General features: G+C 29.5%; 3 protein-coding genes across 3 annotated transcripts; 2 read left to right on the forward strand and 1 right to left on the reverse strand.

Annotated features, from left to right (window-relative positions):
• Window positions 1–5: 5 nt before the first annotated feature.
• Window positions 6–3,454, reverse strand: LOC149061957 (uncharacterized). The gene is made up of 2 exons (XM_089217092.1): window positions 3,163–3,454; window positions 6–2,997 (listed from the first exon to the last, which is right to left on the reverse strand). The coding sequence occupies exon 2, from the start codon at window positions 2,984–2,986 to the stop codon at window positions 473–475; it is 2,514 nt and encodes an 837-aa protein (XP_089073218.1). The 5' UTR covers window positions 2,987–2,997; window positions 3,163–3,454; the 3' UTR covers window positions 6–472.
• Window positions 3,455–3,937: 483 nt separating this feature from the next.
• Window positions 3,938–5,140, forward strand: LOC107167053 (zinc finger MYM-type protein 1-like). Its single transcript, XM_089215156.1, has 2 exons — window positions 3,938–4,697; window positions 4,776–5,140. Exons 1-2 carry the CDS (start codon window positions 3,938–3,940, stop codon window positions 5,138–5,140), a joined length of 1,125 nt encoding a protein of 374 aa, XP_089071282.1.
• A 276-nt stretch (window positions 5,141–5,416) lies between these two features.
• On the forward strand, window positions 5,417–6,094 carry LOC107167054 (52 kDa repressor of the inhibitor of the protein kinase-like). The gene has a single exon (XM_015515944.2). It carries the CDS (start codon window positions 5,417–5,419, stop codon window positions 6,092–6,094), a length of 678 nt encoding a protein of 225 aa, XP_015371430.2.
• Window positions 6,095–15,568: the final 9,474 nt, after the last annotated feature.

The raw sequence follows: 15,568 nt of genomic DNA on the forward strand, positions 1-15,568 counted from the left end.
ATGTTTTTGGAGGGGGGGGGGGGTGAACCCCTAAAATCCCACTGGATACCGGCTTTTCTTATAGTATCAAATAATAACCAGCTAATACATTTTAAATTTTGAAATAACTGAACAACCTTTGTTTTATTTCACAAATCAATAAAAAAATTAAACAATATAGTATATTAAATAAAATCAAAAACTTGAAGTAGGTGTGTAGTATAAATAATAATACAACAGTTAACTAAAATAAAAATATCTTGTTAAAACATAATAATTATAAAAAAACAAAAACATAATATCTGATTTTTACCACATTATAAATTGTTAATTCCTTATTTAATATCTTAATTAATATTGAACACCAATAAAACTGCAATATAGTATAAATAATAATATACAAAATATAACAATTTACTAAAATAAAATAATAAAAATATCTTGTTAAAACATAATAATAATAATTATAACAAAAAAAAAAAAATCATAATAACTAAATTTTATCACATTTTCTTTCTTTATAAGTCTTTAAGTGAGGTATATTGTCATAATAATCGTGGACATCAGTTGGTAGAACAGTTTTTAATTTTTGGAGATCATTCCACTTGGACAGAGTAATAGGAATTCTGCTATTATACAAACAAGGTGTGTTGATGGACAGATCTATAGTTTTTTTTGTTCGATGGTACTGGGGTAATTCTGTATATTCATGTTCAAAATTTATTTTGTAATATATTTTTTTGGTTGTGGGATCATATCTAAGAGCTTTTATATTTCGAACTTCAGGGTCACCCTTTGATCGTCCAGGTCGGATAGACTTATAATAATTCAACTTTTTGTAGTCATAGAAATCTGAATAGTTAACAGAGTGGGATTCATAGGGTGACGGATTTTTCCTTGCTAGTTTTGTTAGTTTTATGTAGTCAGATGGCAAATAGATTTCTTTGTTTTTTATTGTACGTTCGATTGAACTATGTACACTGTCGCATGGCATTTGTGTATGTCCTTTGACAAGGAACTTTTGTTCTATAATAACATTATTTTCTATAGAAAATTTAAGTAACGCATTGGACAATACCGTGTTGCGGTTCTGATACCCACAACCGTCTGAGTATATAATAATGTCTTTTTTTTTATTTTGAGTCTCATCTATGCATTGTTGTTTAATATGATTCAATATAATTGTTGTAAATACCGATGCTTCGAGTTCCCCTTGACTTTCATCCCACCAATAATTAGAACAAGGGTGGTTAGGTTCTAAATTATATACCGTAAAATTGTGTACTTTAAGTTTCATGCTGTAATACAATGCACTAGCATTCAGCGCAAGGCATAGTTTCACAGCTTGTAAATCCATTGTCAAGACTATTTTTTTGAAAGCAACTGCATCAAGCGTATCAACTTTAAGCTCTTCTCGGGCTTGATTTTTTTGAGCAATGTGTAGCTCATAGTTTTCTTCATTTACTTGTTTGACTTTATAACTTGAGCAGGTATCACATAAATCTTTTCTAGGTTGGTATATGGAAAATTTTTTTTGTTTCATAAATCTGGAGAAAAAACTTCTACTTAATGGTTTCATATTATTATCTTCTTTACATTTCAACAAATATACATCATAAACTTCTTGTTGGCTATTAAACGGACCCTCAAGGTAAAGTCTCTCAGACCTCTTTCGACAATAATGACTGGGCATTTTCGGCAAAGACCCAAACCAAGATATGAGATGATTATGTCGTACAGACACTGATACTCGTGGTATAGGTTCTTCAATTTCCTCTTCATTATCAAATTCCAAATTTAGATTATTTTGTAAATTATTTTTCTTTATCTTCTTTGTTGATTGAGGTAATCCATTAATTGAAGAGTTTATCCAATTCCTCACCATCCATTCATTAAAACAGAGCGTATTCAAAAACATTTTTTTACAGACCGGTAATGATATGTCTTCTTTTTTTAAATGATAAGTGTAGGAATAATCTCTTCGACTTTTTTCACTTTCGGTCATTATACGTTTTGTTTCTGTTTTGGTAATCATATTTACACAAAAAGTTTGCTTTTCTGCCCAGGATGTACAATTATTCCAAAAATGGTTAAACAGCTCACTCCTCTCAGATTCAGAAAAATTATCGCAGTATCTGTTTTTTGATTTATTGCAAAATTTTGAAGCACATGTTGGTTTCATTTTCCTTTCATCCTTATTTACATCTTGAGATACTTTCTTGCCTTGCCTCTGAAACCCTATGTATGCCTTTCCTAGCAATCTATTTTGTTGCATAACTTCCCTATTCCAATTTTTTTTTTGTGATTTTATACCTCTTTTACGCACTCTTTTGTCAGTGATTGAATCTGAAGTTTCAATTTCGATTTCTTTTGAATAGTCATGATCATAATTAATTAATTCATCATTATCAGTTTCAAAGTTAGTTATAAAGTCAGTCTTGTCATAAATACTGTCATCAACTTGATTTTCAGTGATCGGTGAAGTATTATTAGGAACATTTAAATTATTTTCATTAGAAATATTACCTGGTACATCAATGGAAGTTACAACTTCTACATCCTCATAAGTTAATTCAATATTATCCTTTAAGCAATCTTCATAATAATTATTAAATTCAGAATTATCAGTTTCAAAATTAATTATACAGTCAGTCTTGTTATAAATAATGTCATCAACTTGATTTTCAGTAGTTGGTGCAGTATTATTAGGAACATTTAAATTATTTTCATTATAAATATTATCTGGTTCATTTATAGAAGTTACAACATTCTCATAAATGAATTCAATATCCTTTAAGGAATCTTCTGTTAAAACTTCATATTTTGTTTTTGAAATAGATGAATTGGCTATTAAATTAGTTTCATATTTTGGTTTTCTATTAGAGAAATTGGTAATATTTGTCTTACCTTTTTTTTTATAATATGTAATGTTGTTCATAGCGTCATCTTTATTACTAGCTTCATTAGCAAGCTCCAATAGGTGTTTGATTCTTCTTTTTGATGTCATTATGTATAATACTAAAAAAACATAAATAATAATAATTATACAGTGTACCTACTTATTATAACTATCATCATAAAACTGTAATTTTATTTGAGTAGATAATAACATAATTGAAACTAACTACTTTCATACAATGTTTTATTGAAATAAATTAACTATAACTTAATATTTATAATTACCTGTATAGTAAGACGTTCAATATTATTATAGATGAACTGTCTTAGACTAGCAGTCTAACTCCACCAGCGTCCAGCGTTTATATTGAATAATATTATAATATTGTTCATTATGGTAGATACGTGTTATCAAAATCAAAATGTAATACGTGGTATCACAAAATCTTTAATTTGAGCGGGAAAAAACAATATAATGGACTCATGGTACATAACAAAAGTGATAGAGAAAATTATAATCTATACAGTGATACCAAAATGTCATTTTCAAAAAAAATGTTATTTACGTGGTATTGCAGTGACAGTATCGGTATGTTAAAAATTTACTAGTTTATTTGATTATTATTATATAAAATGGTTATAATACAAATTTATTATATTATGTATTAATAATTATTAATACGTTCAATGCCGAAGGCGTTTAATGCCTCATTATTTTTTTGCTGGTGTTGTTTGATTGTATTTTTTTTTTTTTAATAATTGAACGTGTTAATTACCATACTATAGAGTATAGATCAATTAAAAAGTACATTCTACTTTATTTATTTTAGACTGGTGATGTCCCCACTGTCCAAACACAAGTAGATATTAATTTATCATCTGATCAGGAAAGTTATAGTATTGTGCAAACTAAAAGTTTAGAATCGGAAACAAAACAAAATAATGAGTTAAATTCAAATTATAACGAAACAATATTGAGGTTGAAAACAACGATATTAGTTACTGTTTAAATAAAAATGTGTGTGATGAACTAAAATTAAAATTTTTAACTTCTCCTTGGATGCCAGATAAAAATTATGTATTTCCAACATCCACAACTTCAAAAAAAAAACTAAAATTTCAATTTCACTGGTTTGAACGTTTTCCGTGGCTTGTTTACTCTACAATTGATAATGGTGGTGCCCTATGTAAATACTGTGTAATATTTGGTCAAGAATTCGGAGGCAAAGGCAATAATCAAAAACTTTCCTCTTTAGTATTCAAAATTTTTAATAATTGGAAACATGCAATTGAAGTATTTAGTGAACATTCTAAAAAAGATTTTCATAAAACCAATGTTTTACGAGGTGATAATTTTATAGCTATCTATTCAAAAAATCAGCAAAATATTGCGCAAAAATTAGATTCAACGCGTGCTGCACAAATAAGTTTAAATCGAAAAAGATTAATACCGATAATTGAAACTATAATTTTATGTGGCCGGCAAGAAATAGCTTTTCGTGGTACTAATGATTCCGGACCACTTTCATCAAAATATGTTGAACCCGAACAAAATGATGGAAATTTTCGTGATTTATTGCGAATGCGTGTTTCGTGTGGCGATAAAAACTTAATTGACCACTTTGAAAATAATAAATTAAATGCTTTTTATTTAAGTCCTCTAATACAAAATAATTTTATTGAAATTTGCGGAAAAATTATACAGGAACAAATAGTAGAAAAAATAAACAAATCAAAGTGTTTTTCCGTATTGGTTGATGAGACAACTGATATATCTTGCTTTGAACAGTTATCATTATGTGTGCGATATTTGGAGCAAAGTATAGATGCTAAAAATAATATTACATATGTACTAAAAGAAGATTTTTTACAATTTATACCAGTATATTCTACAACAGGACAAAATTTGGCAACAGTAATTTTAGAAAATTTAAATAGGCTCGGTGTTAATAGTCGGTACATGTTAGGACAAGGGTATGACGGCGCAGCATCTATGAGTGGAAATTTCAATGGCGTACAATCTGTGATACGTGAAAAACACCCTGCCGCCCTGTACGTTCATTGTAGTGCACATTCTTTAAATTTAGCACTAGCTCATTCTTCGAATATTCATTACATTCGTAATTGTATTGGAACAATTAAATCAGTTGGTAATTTCATTAATGGTTCTGCTAAACGAACAGAGTTGTTAAAAAATAAAATTAAAGAATTTATTCCCGAAAAAAAATGGACTAAATTAACATCTATGTGTGAAACTCGGTAGGTCGAAAACCACGATGGAATGATTCGATTTTTAGATATATATAAACCTATTGTCGACACTTTAGATGAACTCCAATTATTTCATGATATTGAAACATCATCAAAAGCACTAAATCTGTATCGTAGCATAATAACTAGTGAATTTGTTATTAGTTTAGTGACATCTAACACACTGTTTTCATTAACATTACCTTTATGTAAATCATTACAATCAGTAACATGTGATTTAAGTGAAGCAGTGACATTTGTCGAAACTGTTTTGAATGAAGTTGAAGACATGCGAATCAATATAAACCAAACATTTAAAGAAATATTTGAAAAGGCAAAAAATATGTTAAAGTTGATAGACGGAGAGGATCAGATAAAAATGCCAAGACTAGTTGGACGTCAAAAAAATAGAAATAACGTTAATGTTAACTCTACAGAAGAATATTTCCGTATAGCTATTGCTATTCCTTTTTATGACGATTTTATTCAACAACTAAAAGATAGATTTTCAAAACACAAAACAGTTTTGTCTTCTTTATATTTATTAATACCAAAAATGTGTCATAAAGCTGCAATATCAGCCACAGATTTTAATTTATATTCTGACTATATAGATATGGATTTATTACAAACAGAAATTAAACTATGGAATAGGAAATGGATCTCACATTCTCAGGACGATCGTCCTAGTACAGCCGTTGAAGCATTAAACAATTGTAATTCTGATTTATTTCCGTGTATATACTTTTTATTAAAAGTTTTAGCTGCATTACCAGTTTCAACTGCAACACCTGAGAGAACGTTCTCAACGCTGAAACGGACGAAAACATTTTTGCGAAACGCTATTGGACAAACCCGTTTAAATGGCCTAGCATTATTAAGTGTTCATAGAAATATTAAAGTGGATCCCGAAGACGTCCTGAATAAATTTGCTCTTCAAAAAGATAGAGCTATTTTACTAATATGAAATAGTCGACATTATATTGCATGCTCATAGACTATAAATTAATAATTATTTTGTAAATTTAATATTAAACAAAAACAATCAACTATTATGTTTATGTAAATTGAATATTATAATAATGACCTATGTTTTTAATAATGATAATAATAAAATTTTATATTTTTATCGTAGAAATGAAAAGTGTTTAGTATCTATATTTAAAAAAATGTTGGACCCTCCCCCCCCCCCGAAATTTTTTGCCAGTTACGGCCTTGAATTATGTTAAAAGCTTTAAAAATAAAATTACTTTTTTCCAATTTCTAAAGCCAGTTTTTGAAAATACTCCTTCATTATCGACATTATCGTTGGCACCAAAGTTACGACACGGAAAGCAATATAAAGCATCATTTTGTATGCTGTATTCTAACCAATCATGTTTGATAAAATATGAAGCATTAAAACTGCGTTTTTGATTTCCAAATTTGGTCATAGGGTAAGACTGAAAAAGCATTTAAAAATATTTGATTAGTTTCTATTAAGCATTAATAATAAGTAGATACCTAATAAAAATTACACTATGTAATGTTATATAATTATTATAATTACCTTTAGAACTGGTCTTATTGGGCCAGTTTGCAAATCGCCAAGATCAATAATTTTTTCATTTTTTAGTAAGTTAATACTAGTAGATTCATTGTCGGTTGCATTATCGGAATCATTATTATCCGAAATACTTTTTAATTTAGGTTTATTTAAACCAGTTAAGTTGTCTGGTTTAGGTTTTTTTTAATTGAAAATATCAAACACACGTTCACGTTGTTTACTCATGGTCATAAACTCAAAACCTCGATACAATTAATAGTTAATTAATTAAACTTTTAGCACAGAAAAAAACATCGACTGCTCATCTATAACTGATTAGTCCTAGTGGTGTCCATCGTTTACCGTCGTAGCATCAGTTACCGTAATCGTAACAGCTTATTATTTGTATTGGGTTTTTACAAACATATTATTATAAAATATTGTGATTTCACTGATTGGTGATATTAATAGACGCTAAGGCATAGTAATTCAAGATACTCCGAACTTCGCATAAACATATTATTACATAACCTCGTTATAAAATAATAAATATTAGCTCAATCTTTTCTAATTTTATTTGAATACAAATCTATAACATAAGCATTCATAATATAATCATATACCTATCGGCTTCTTGCTTAGGAATTATGACATGACGTAATAAATAAATAAAATTATTTTTTCTAACAAAAAATTAAAATTGAAAGAGGACTTAAAAAAATTAGGGGGGCTATATTTTTTTTTTTGGGGGGGGGGGGGGGCTAAGTCCCCCTAAGCCCCCCCCAATTTACGCCTATGATTAGGGTAAAGTTCTATCAACTTGTTTCTACATATGTACTCAAGAACTGATTTCGGATCACATGTTTCGAAAGTAAAACGTTTTTGCAAAGATATATAATTTCACTATACAATTCAACAGCAACTATATCCGAACTTAATCCATCACTTGAAGTTAGTGCTATTTGTAAATCTTTACAGTTTTTCATAAGTTCATCAAAATCAGAAACCACAGTTATATTATAAAGAAATGAAAATAGATCACTGTGGTCTGTAAGTTGAGAAAATCTGTCATTTATTGATTGGATAGCGGTGTCTAAAATCTGGTTGAAAAAGTTAATTTTAAAACATTGTTTTGGGTCATTAATAGGTTCGTCTTGTGATTCATAAGCAAATTGAGTAGTTCTACGACAAATTCGAGTTGGGACAGGAAAGTTAGCCTCAATTTGAAGTTCATTAGCTAATATCTTAGCTTGTTCTAACGTCAGTATATTATAAGTAACCCAAATGTATTTATATAATATATATTATAACATTACAGTGTTACACATTACGTATAGTTTTTGATTGTTAATAAAAAAAAATCCTATTCTCTAAACAGGAATATTTAGAGAATTATATATTTATTTTTAGGTAGGTAAAAAATCAGAAAACGTCTTATTAAACACGTGTTTGGGTAGGTACCAGATACGAGTAATTAACATTTGATCGGATTTTTCATTACTATACTGTATACATTGATAGAACTTCATGACGTATTGACATCTGTGCTACTATAATCTAAAATTTATATTTGATTTTAAATATTTAATGAATTATATAGATCAACAAATTGATGAAGAAAGTTTCAAAAGTTTGACAGAGTCTATGGTTAAAGAATTAGTTCCTCTAATAGGATCACGTTCTAAAATTTAAAAAAAAATTGAACAATTAAAATCCACAAACAGAAATGCGTACAATGGACAAAATACTTTAAGTGATCAAGATCCAGATCAAGTATTATCTCATTTGTAAAATTCCTTATGAATAATATAACTTTGAGAATATTGTAACCAAATATTTTGTTAATATTCAAATGCACATTTACTACAACTACAGTACCAAAAAAATAAGTATTTTCTTTGTGTTATCAATATAACTTAAAAACATGTTTCTGGAGTTACACCACAATGTCTAATATAACGGTACCAAATAGGTGTTGTTTGTCATCGTTTTCCTAATCCGAAAACCAACATGACAAGACTATGTGATTGGATGAAAATTGTCGGACTAGAAAAAGAAAATTGTAACGATGTGTATGCCAAGAAAGTGATTTGTGCTGTACACTTTACTGCTGATTGTTCAAGCCCCGGAACCAAAAGACTTAATGCCAACTTATATCCTTCGCTTAACTTGCCATGTAAGTAAATATTAAATAAAATACCCTTTATTAATATCAGCAGGCAGGGGCATTAAGCCTGCTTATTGCTTAATATTTCTAACCATATAAATTTTGTCAATTTTATAAGTTTATTCACCTAATATTCTAGGTGTTTAATTACATGTTTTGTTCTTTTACTAGTTCATAATAGTCATAGTAAACCTACATGTACATCAAATGATGTTGATAATACACCAGTTTTTAATGATGGTAAAGACAAATGTATATGCTTATTTATCTAATGTTTCTAAATATAGGTCTAATTTTTTCTTTAGTAGTCCGTCCTAGTTCACCTTCAATGAACGATTCCATGATGGCTGGGTTTAATGTTTTAGATATATCTTCAGTTGAACCAGACCAGATTGGTATGAAGTTATTTTTTTATTTCAAATTTAGTAAATTAGCATATTGTATTTTTTACATTTGTTGCTTTTTAATATGCCTATTGCTATTACGCTTGATTATTTATTGCTTTTGGTATTAACAGCAGATAATGTAGAAGTAAGCAATTCTGGAAATGCTAAAAAGTTGCATGTTAAGTATGCTAAACCAACTGCAAGAAAACAGAAAACTGGAACTGGTGCTTATGATTTTTATTTATTCTTGTTTTTAGATTTAATAGAAAATATTAAAAAATTGATTTTGATTGGCTTGTAGATTGATTTATCTTTTATACAATTGAACATTTGTCTAAATTTTGGTTTTTATTCTAGATATTTTGAAACAAATTGGGGTTGCCAACTGTAATCGTTTGACACCAAATTGTAGAAAATTTTATAAAATTACAAATCTGCTCCTTAAACAAAATCGACGTAATACGAACCGAAAAAATTTATTTAAAACAAGAATTAGAGATGCTGAAAAGTTCACTGATAAATGTTTAGTTTAACGGCTGTCACAAAAAACTACTGCTGCTGCTTCATTGTTCATGCAATTTCAAGTTAGAGAGACAAAAAAGTGTAGCAGAGGACATATATTCAATTTGAGTGAAAAAATGTTAACTTTATCTTTGTATAAACGTTCACCAAAATGTTATCGCATGTTGGCAAAATTGTTTACCTTGCCAAGCAAACGGACATTGAATAACATCCTATCTACTGTAAGAATTTCACCAGGAATATGTCCATTGATGATGAAAGTACTTAAGGATAATGTTCAAAAGCTCAAGCCATCAGAAAGGTAAAAAGCTAAATTGATTATATATTTTAAAATATATTTATTTCACTTACAAATATTTGTTTCAGGTATTGTTCAATTTTGTTTGACGAGGTGTGTTTGTCAAGTGGTTTTACCTATAATTCAGTTACCGATGAAATTGATGGTTTTGTGAATACAGGACATAGTAAAAATAATAATATTGCTGATCACGCATTAGTCTTCATGTTAAGAGGAATAAAAAAGAAATTCAAACAGCCAATTATGTACTCATTTTGCAAAGGAGCCACAAACCAATATGAAATTGTTTGCCAATTGAAAGAAGTAATGTGATATTTATTATTGATTATTAATTATAATAATAATAATAATTATTTTTTTTTTGTTTGAAAATAGGTAATTGAGGCTGTTCATTTGACAGGCCTTCGTGTTGTAGCAACTATTAGTGACCAGGGAACTGCAAATGTTGGTGCAATAAATATTTTGAACAATGAAACTCGACTTAATCATGTAAAAAACAACTTAGAATATCACGATGAATTTTATGAAGTTGAATTATATGATTAACAAAGGCTGAAATTGGTTCTTATATATGATGTCCCGCACTTAATGAAATGTGTTAGAAATAATTTACTAACCAAAAATTTATCTTTTATAATTGATATCAAAACAAAATATGCAAAATGGTCACATCTTGAAGATCTATACAACATGGATAGTGCTGTTCCTGATTGCAAGATGTTGCCACGACTAACAGATCAGCTATATAGTTCGAGACAAAATTGCAAAGATGAAAGTCAAATACGCTACACAAGTTTTTTCGCAACGAGTTTCTTCTACTATGAACTTTCTTGCATGTAAGATTTTAAAACACAATGAAATGTGAATTAATGACTAATAACTAAAATGTTTTCAGCTCGTAATATCATTGATACAGATGCTGCAGACACAGCCTTTATATGCCTTTTTTTTGATAAACTTTTCGACTCACTAAATGGAAGTTTCGACAAAGTAACTGATGGAAAAATATACCGCACTGCTGTCAAAAAAATTCTATCCATCAAACTTTTTGGGCCGAACGTTTAAAAGTGCTTAGTACAATGAGCTTTGTATTTGATAATGGTAGAAAAAAATCAGTTCCAACGATCAAAAACTGGATGATAACTATACGATGTATGACATTTTATCAATACATTTTTTTATAATTTTTATAATACTGTACATTAAAAATTGTTTGTTTTAGCTTTTCAAACACTGTCCAAGGTGTTAGATCTAAATGGTATACATTCATTTCTTCCTCGGCATCTCAATCAGGACCCGTTAGAATGCTTCTTTGGTGCAATCAGAAGTATTGGTTCAAAAAATCCAAATTGTCATGCATTTGCTTCTGCATACAAAACTTTAGTTTTGAATAATTTGGTGTCCACCCACTACCAGGATCGAACTGCGAAGAAGACTTCACAGAAGGAAGCTTGTCATCATTCAAAAATTTCTTTGAGAGTGCCATTGCTTCAACGCCTGAACTTGACAACCAAATTGTCATAAGTGCTGATTTGCCTCCTACACTACATAATTTATCAATGACTACTTCTTTCGTCCGCGGACAAGCTCAAAATTACATTACCGGATTTATAGTAAAAAAATTAAACAAAACTTTTTTTAAAAATTGTCAAACATGCCTCGCTCAGCTTTGTACAGAAAAGGTATCCGAACATGAAGCTAGGTAAATTGGGTCCGCGATAATTTGGGTTCGTTTTGAAAGCGGTAAGTTGAGTCCCGGGTATAAAAAGGTAATAGGTAAATTGGGTCCCGGCTATAAATCATTGGCGCAATTAGGTCTAAAATATTAAAAACTTAAAACTTAAATATTTCATACTTATGTAATTTACTTTTGAATAATTATGTTACAATAATACGTCATATTGCATATAGTGGTACACCGCCTGGACACCAATTAATTCTACGCATGATGTTAATGTGTGTATTACACTGGCCGTAGCCACTTTTCTCCAAAAATTAAATACCGTAATGTTGTAAACTCGTAACTTTGATTAAACCTAATAGATATATATATACGAGTATATTTATCAGTATATTTGTATCAGTTAGTAGTTATTATCGATTTTGATGATGATTACGTACAGATACACGTACGATATCTGGGGTATTTCATTATATTTTTAGTCGCCTGCTGAACGTCAACTTGTGACTATATCGTGTCTTACAGCTATATACAGTTACACAATTTTACAGTTATTGTTTTTTTATAAATCTTGAAAATGGAAATAATGACTAGCGAAAAAAACAAAACTGTTATTATAAAATATGGTCATAAGTTTAGGTTTCACAAAATGTTGAAAAATGAAGTACAGAGATGGACCTGCTGTAACAGTACATGTAAGTGTTTTTTTAAAACTTATAATGGTGTTGATACTGAGATTTTTAATGATCACAATCACAATAAACCTAGCGAACAAGACATCAACCGGCAAAAATTAAGTAATAATCTCAAGAGAAAAGCGGTAAAAGAGATATCGGTGTTGCCATCGAAACTTATTTGCAGAGAGTTAAAAAACTCTGATATAAATAGTTTATCTTTAAATGATACTTCTTTAATAAAAAGAAATATAATAAATGCACGTTTATCTGTTCATCCCAACATACCAAAAAACATAACAGAAACGCATACTGCTATGAATGAAATGACATTAGTTACTAATAAAAATGAATCATTTTTATTAGTTAATGATTGCAATAATGGTATAATTGGGTTTTCAACAAAAAGTAATTTAGAAGTGTTATGCGAAATTAGTACAATATTTGTCGATGGCACTTTTAGAAGTTGTCCAAAATATTTTTACCAATTTTTTACCATTCACGGCCTTGTTGGCGAATCATATATTTCACTTGTGTTTTTTTTATTACCTAATAAAGAAACAGAAACCTACGTACGTTTATTTGAACATACTGTAAATAGTTGTGCACAATATCAATTAATATTTTCTCCTGATGTAGTATTTATAGATTTTGAGATTGCTATACATACGGCTGCAAAGCTTGTTTGGCCTAAAATCAATATAAAGGGATGTCGTTTCCACTTAGGACAAAATTGGTGGAAAAAGATTCAAGCTCTTGGTTTAGTAAACACATACAACTCTTTAAACACAGAAAAAAGCGATTTTTTAAAATGTTTTTTTGGTTTGCCATTTTTAAGACCTGAAGAAGTTGGCGAATGTTTTGCACAAGATTTAATGGCAAATGGCAATACAACCAAATGACAAACTAATAAAAACATTTTGCGATTATGTACTAGATAACTACATTTCACCTGATGCTACATTTCCCCCAGATATTTGGTCTAAATTTGCAGCCACCACTAAGCGTACAACAAATAGTTGTGAATCCTACCATGCTGTACTAAACCGAAGATTTTATAGTCCCCATCCTAATATTTTCAATTTTGCGGACGAACTATTACAAATACAGTCTGAGACACATATTAAACTACGAAGTACAATACAAAAAAATCACGCTCGGTAAAGAAAAATACTTAAGAGAACAAATGATGAAATATACTAATAATATAATAACTCGATTAGAATTTGTTAAATGTTTATCATTTAAGTTTTTACCTAAAGCATAATATTTTTAAATATTTTTTGTAAAATTTTACGTACTATAATATTATTTAGCGTATTGAAATTTTTTCCCCGGTACACAATTTTTTAATCATTTATACCATATATTATTTATTTAGAACATAATATTATAAAAACCACATATATTTTAATTTATATATTTTTTTCCGGGACTCAACTTACCTACAACCTTTTTTTATCTGGGACTCAACTTACCTACTACCTTTTTTTTTCCGGGACCCAATTTACCGAGATAAGGTCATATGGGACCCAATTTACCAATCCCGCCGAACATCATTCATTAATAACTGCTCGAGAATATCAATCAAATCATCCAACTTTAAAATACCCATCATCTACATTATGTTCAATAGTTCAACAAATCATAAGTTTTGTTGGAGAAAAAATGTCAAATATCTGTCTTCATCCTAATGCTATGGACTAGCGTCCTGCATTGTCTAGTTCACGGTCAACTAGGCACCAGCCGAACCAAGATAGGGTAGGGTGCGACCAACTTTGTAATTATAAGAAAGAAAGCATTTCGTGGAAATCATTTACGTTAGGGCAACACGAAATCATGTGGTTAGACGACTATAAAAGATCGTTGATAGGTGTGCACAGGATGTGGGGTTATGCATCATTACAAAAGTTACAAGAAACAATGTCATAATGTAATATTATAATGTATATTTTTACATAATAATAATGTTAATAATAATATAAATTATCGAGGTCTGTAGCTGCACGGGATGCGCATTTAGCTCGTACGTGGGCGAGTGACATTTCCGTCAATCTAGATAAGTATTTCCGTCAATCTAGATAAGTATACCACATCCGTGAGAGCAGCGACAAGAGCTAGTAGACTATGGGGAGTAGAGGGTAGCACTATATAAGAGACCCCGAAACGGCCTGTATTCAGAAATTCACGGAATTTCAAAGCTTGTTCACCGCTACGATAAGTGCCTTAATTTGTTTGGTGATTATGTAGAAAAGTAGTAGGTATAGAAGTTGCTCTTTCAGATGTATATAATAAAATTGTTATCTTGTACTTGGTGTTTTTTAAATTCCAAAACGTTCCTTACTTTCTGAATAGCCCTCGTATTATTTAAATAAGTTGTGTTCTGCATGGAAACAATTACTCAGATTTAATTACATTTTTCCAAACTAATGTTGGTTCCAACACAACAATACAATTAAGACAAAGGTACATTTGAAACCTAGACAAATTTAGTGAGACTAAATCAGGAATGCTGGACATTATTCTAAAATATGAATAGAATAATTATTATAGTTAATAAAAAGTGGATTAAATTAATCCATTTATTTTAATTGAGCCTATAGTAATTATTTAGGTTACATACACTTTTTTAAGTAAAATTAATAGAAATTATAAGACTAATTTTCATATCTTATGCCGGTATGCATAGTCCTGATATAATGGGCAACATAATATAGCTTATGTATTACATAACAATGTAACTCATAAATTATTTATGTCATCCATCAGGAACTTATGAGATGCCTAAATTGTATTCTTGCACAGTCAATATTTATGTGTTTCATTGTAATGGGAAGTTTTATGAAAATAAAAATCGTTTTTAAATATGTTAATATGTTTATATCAGTGTTATCAGTAAACATTATACTGATAATAACAAAAACAAAGCGTATTTTAATTTTTACTAATATACTCTACCTAGGTATACCCAGTGGTCGGGAGCATATATAAAGGAAAGATAGATGTCCGACCACGATTTAAGATATACTGGTTACACATCGAAATGTGATAAAGAGACGGTCAAACTGAGTCTCAAAATCAGCTGTGGAATTGCTAACAGGCGCCATCTAACGATTAAATGTGTTAAATCTTTATGAGCCACTGATTATTTATATAATCTCATGTCTGAATATCACCGATCTATTCTA

This window comes from Diuraphis noxia, unplaced genomic scaffold, assembly GCF_037042655.1.
Source record: "Diuraphis noxia isolate RWA-SAM2 unplaced genomic scaffold, SU_Dnox_SAM2 contig0001, whole genome shotgun sequence".
In the NCBI taxonomy this organism is placed as follows: domain Eukaryota; kingdom Metazoa; phylum Arthropoda; class Insecta; order Hemiptera; family Aphididae; genus Diuraphis; species Diuraphis noxia.